The sequence below is a fragment of the Eimeria mitis genome, genomic scaffold (assembly GCF_000499745.2).
Source record: "Eimeria mitis Houghton genomic scaffold, Emh_scaff1479, whole genome shotgun sequence".
Taxonomy (NCBI): Eukaryota; Apicomplexa; class Conoidasida; order Eucoccidiorida; family Eimeriidae; genus Eimeria; species Eimeria mitis.
The window spans coordinates 8,801-11,186 of NW_013569416.1; the positions used below are offsets into that span (position 1 = coordinate 8,801).

At 48.7% G+C, this 2,386-nt stretch overlaps 1 protein-coding gene across 1 annotated transcript in view; it reads left to right on the forward strand.

The window, feature by feature from the left end:
* The window catches only part of EMH_0037890 (uncharacterized protein), a gene marked incomplete at both ends in the record, with an annotated part of 4,375 nt that extends 2,159 nt beyond the window's left edge, over positions 1–2,216 (forward strand). The window contains 5 exons of the mRNA XM_013495224.1: positions 6–85; positions 311–388; positions 645–719; positions 1,768–1,854; positions 2,145–2,216. Coding sequence (XP_013350678.1) covers positions 6–85; positions 311–388; positions 645–719; positions 1,768–1,854; positions 2,145–2,216 — 392 coding nt within the window. The remainder of the gene's footprint in view (positions 1–5; positions 86–310; positions 389–644; positions 720–1,767; positions 1,855–2,144) is intronic.
* Positions 2,217–2,386: the final 170 nt, after the last annotated feature.

Genomic DNA, 2,386 nt, shown 5'->3' on the forward strand with positions numbered 1-2,386 from the left:
AGCAGTGGAGATAGATCCGCGGTCTATAGCTCTTCTCAGCCAGCGAATGCCGGGCCTGCAGGTGCTGCACGAGGACGTCTTACAGGTGTTTAGGGTTTAGGGTTTAGGGTTTAGTGTTTAGGGTTTAGGGTTTAGGGTTTAGGGGTGCACCGCATTGCAGGTTCGATAAAGTAGAAGATGGGGGAATTGGAGAGGGTTTAGGGTTTAGGGTTTAGGGTTTAGGGTTTGGCGTTTGCATCCGTGGCTACGCTCTAGGGTTTAGGGTTTAGGGTTTAGGGTTTAGGGTTTAGGGTTTAGGGTTTGGATGCAGGTGAACTGGCCCTACCTCGCTCACCACATGCAGCGTCTACGAATTGTAGGCAACCTCCCCTTCTACCTCACGAGCCAGGTACCCCCACAAACCCTAAACCCTAAACCCCAAACCCTAAACCCCAAACCCTAAACCCTAAACCCTAAACCCCTGGAGTTGACGTTATCTCCCGTCTGGTTGTGTTGCCCCTTAGGGGCCTCACAAAACCCTCCCATTCTCCTCCACCTATATCTCTCATTTATCCTTTACCCTTTACTCTTTATTCTTTATTCTCTAGGGTTTAGGGTTTAGGGTTTAGGGTTTAGGGTTTCGTGTTTTTTTTTTTTTGTTGCAGCTTCTGTTCTGTCTCCTAGACTGCCGGCACTACATCGACCTCGCCGTCGTTACACTGCAACGCGAAGTAGCTGAGGTAAACACCGCACTAACAGGGGGCCCCCAGGGGCCCCCCAGGGGCCCCCCAGGGGGCCCCCTGAGGCCCCCCAGGGGCCCCCCAAGGGCCCCCCAGGGGGCCCCCAGGGGGCCCCCCTACAACCTTAGCAGGGGGCCCCCAACAACCTTACCCAGGGGGCCCCCAACAACCCTGACGGGGGGCCCCCCAACAACCCTAACAGGGGGCCCCCCTGCAACCTTAACAGGGGCCCCCCTATGACACTAGTTGGGAGCCCTAAGAGGGTACTGGGGGGCCCGCAGGAGCACCATGGGGGCCCCCTAATTCCTTCTGTCTCTTTGTCTCTGCTTTCGTCTGCCTCCTTCTATCTCCTTTTCCGTCTCCTTTTCTGTCTCCTCTTCTGTCTCTTATTATGTCTCTTTCTGTCTCCTCATCTGTCTCTTTTTATGCCTCCTTTTCTGTCTCCCTTCGTGTCTCCTTGTCTGTCTCCTTTTCTGCCTCCTCATCTGTCTCCTTTTGTGTCTCCTTTTGTGTCTCCTTTTCTGTCTCCTTTTCTGTCTCCTTTTCTGTCTTCATCTGTCTCCTCATCTGTCTCCTTTTCTCTCTCTCTGTCTCCTCATCTGTCTCCTTTTCTCTGTCTCCTCATCTGTCTCCTTTTCTGTCTCCTTTTTTTTTCTGCAGCGGTTAGTAGCTGTCCCCGGCGAGGCCTCATACTGCCGGCTCAGTGTTGTTTTCTCTCTTCTTGCTCGGCCCTCTTTTTTATTCTCTATACCCTCACATGCTTTCTACCCTCAACCCAAGGTCCATATAAACCCTAAACCCTAATAAACCCTAAACCCTAATAAACCCTAATAAACTTTAATAAACCTTAATAAACAATAGTAAACAATCATACACAATCATACACCCGAAAAAAACCCTAAAAAAAAAGCTAAACCCTAAACCCTAAACCCTAATAAACACTGACTCCTAGCATTCAGTTAACCCCAAACCCTTAATCCTTCTTCTCGCCAAAAAAAACCACTTAGGGTTTAGGGTTTAGGGTTTAGGGTTTAGGGTTTGTATGCAGGTGGAGTCAGCTGTTGTCCGCGTTGAGTTTCGTCATGAGAGCGACGAGGAGCTGCTAGGCGGGGTCGATGCAAAAGACCTCAAAAAAGTTTGTCTTGCTGCTGCTGCTGCTGCTGCTGCTGCTGCTGTTGCTGCTGCTGCTGCTGCAGTTGTGCTGCTGCACCCGCGAGGGTTTCGTTTGCTGCTGCTGCTGCTGCTGTTGCTGTTGCTGCTGGTGTGTTCGTGCTGCGCTGCTGCTGCCGCAACAAGTCGTCCTGGTGCGCCTGCATACATCTGCGGGCTATCCTGCTGCTACTGCTGCTGCTACTGCTGCTGCTACTGCTGCTGCTGCTGCTGCTGCTGTTGCTGCTGCTGCTGCTGTTGCTGCTGCTGCTGCAGGTGTTGTTTGCTGCGTTCGGCCAGCGACGTAAGATGCTGCGTCACAGCTTGAAGGTGAGTCTGTGTTGGTGATATTATAATTTACTATATTATTTTTTTTTATTTTTTTATTTATTTATTTTTTTTTTATTTTTTTATTTTTATGTATTAATTACATATTGTTGTGTATTAATAATGATATAATATATATATATATATATATATATATATATATATATATATATATATATATATATATATAT